The sequence below is a fragment of the Austrofundulus limnaeus genome, unplaced genomic scaffold (assembly GCF_001266775.1).
Source record: "Austrofundulus limnaeus strain Quisiro unplaced genomic scaffold, Austrofundulus_limnaeus-1.0 Scaffold1406, whole genome shotgun sequence".
NCBI lineage: Eukaryota > Metazoa > Chordata > Actinopteri > Cyprinodontiformes > Rivulidae > Austrofundulus > Austrofundulus limnaeus.
In genome coordinates this window covers 8,195-9,360 of record NW_013953808.1, presented here as the reverse complement: position 1 = coordinate 9,360, position 1,166 = coordinate 8,195, and the positions used below count along the sequence as shown (strand labels likewise).

At 31.8% G+C, this 1,166-nt stretch overlaps 1 protein-coding gene across 1 annotated transcript in view; it reads right to left on the bottom strand.

Moving 5' to 3' along the window:
* Positions 1–1,166, bottom strand: part of LOC106535289 (vitamin D3 receptor A) — a gene marked incomplete at both ends in the record, with an annotated part of 10,362 nt that overhangs the window by 1,646 nt on the left and 7,550 nt on the right. The window contains 1 exon segment of the mRNA XM_014032262.1: positions 636–735. Coding sequence (XP_013887716.1) covers positions 636–735 — 100 coding nt within the window.

The following is a 1,166-nucleotide window of genomic DNA, read 5'->3' as shown; positions in this document are numbered from 1 at the left end:
TAACTGCACTACTCCAACTATATTGTCTGCTCTGATTAGTGTATTGAACTGGTGTACATATGTTTTATATATTTTATTATATTTTTTTCCCTTTATCCTTTGTATTTTCTTTATTTGTTATATTTTATCCTTATGGCACCTTTACAACGAAGTAAATTCCTAGTCTGTGAATCCTGTTAATTGATAATGGCAATAAAACTGATTCTGATTCAGATAAAAAATTAAAGCGAAGGTCAAAGATCTATATGATGAATAAATAAAACAAGACATTTTAAGTCTTAAAAGATCTACTTGATTTAGCTTTAAAAATGTCACTGGCAAATTGTGGCATTTAAGATTGTATTAATTCTGAGTTAGATGCAAAACATGACACACAAAACACATAAAAAAATGATAAACCATGAAAACAAGATGAATCCTAAAGAACGTTAAGCCACGACTAAATAAAAAGATAAATGCTTTTTTTATGCAGGGATATTTGCTGAAATAAAGAGCAGTTTTTATATTCAATAACATTTTCCTGGTACACAGTACAAAAGCTGTGTTTTATAAATGCCATTGAACTGTTCCAAAGTTAACCTTGGATGATGGAAGTGAAAAGAAAAGAAGAAAGAAAACAGTTTTATCTATCTCACCAGGAGAGTGATTAAATGAATCAGAAGAGGCATCAGACAGTGAGTGAAGAGAGGCGGCTCTGCTGGCACTGCGTGTAACCGGGCCATCACGCACAGGTGGCTGAAAACACACAAGAGAAACACATTAAATAAGTTTACTACTCCTCCTAAGTGCCTCTTAAAGTGAAGCAATAAATGATATAAAACTAAACTTTATCACTGCACAATTTCATATAAATTAGATTAGGATTTTTTTTGTTGTTGTTGTTTTAAGTTGCGAGTTCCTAAAGCAGTGTTTCATTCTTTAAGCTCTGGAATGAACTCTCTTTTWATTCACGGTTGGACATAAAAATATCTGTCAGTTTTGCATAAATTCTTATAATGAGCAAGAAGAGTCAATTGATACAATCATAACACAAACATTGCAGTGTACGTGCTGCAGCTGCAACAGGTGACATTCAGACTCAATACGATATACTTCAAATGTTAATCCCAATGTGGAAAAAAAGGGGTTATTTCAATTTTCTTTTACAAGTTATTCAACTATATATA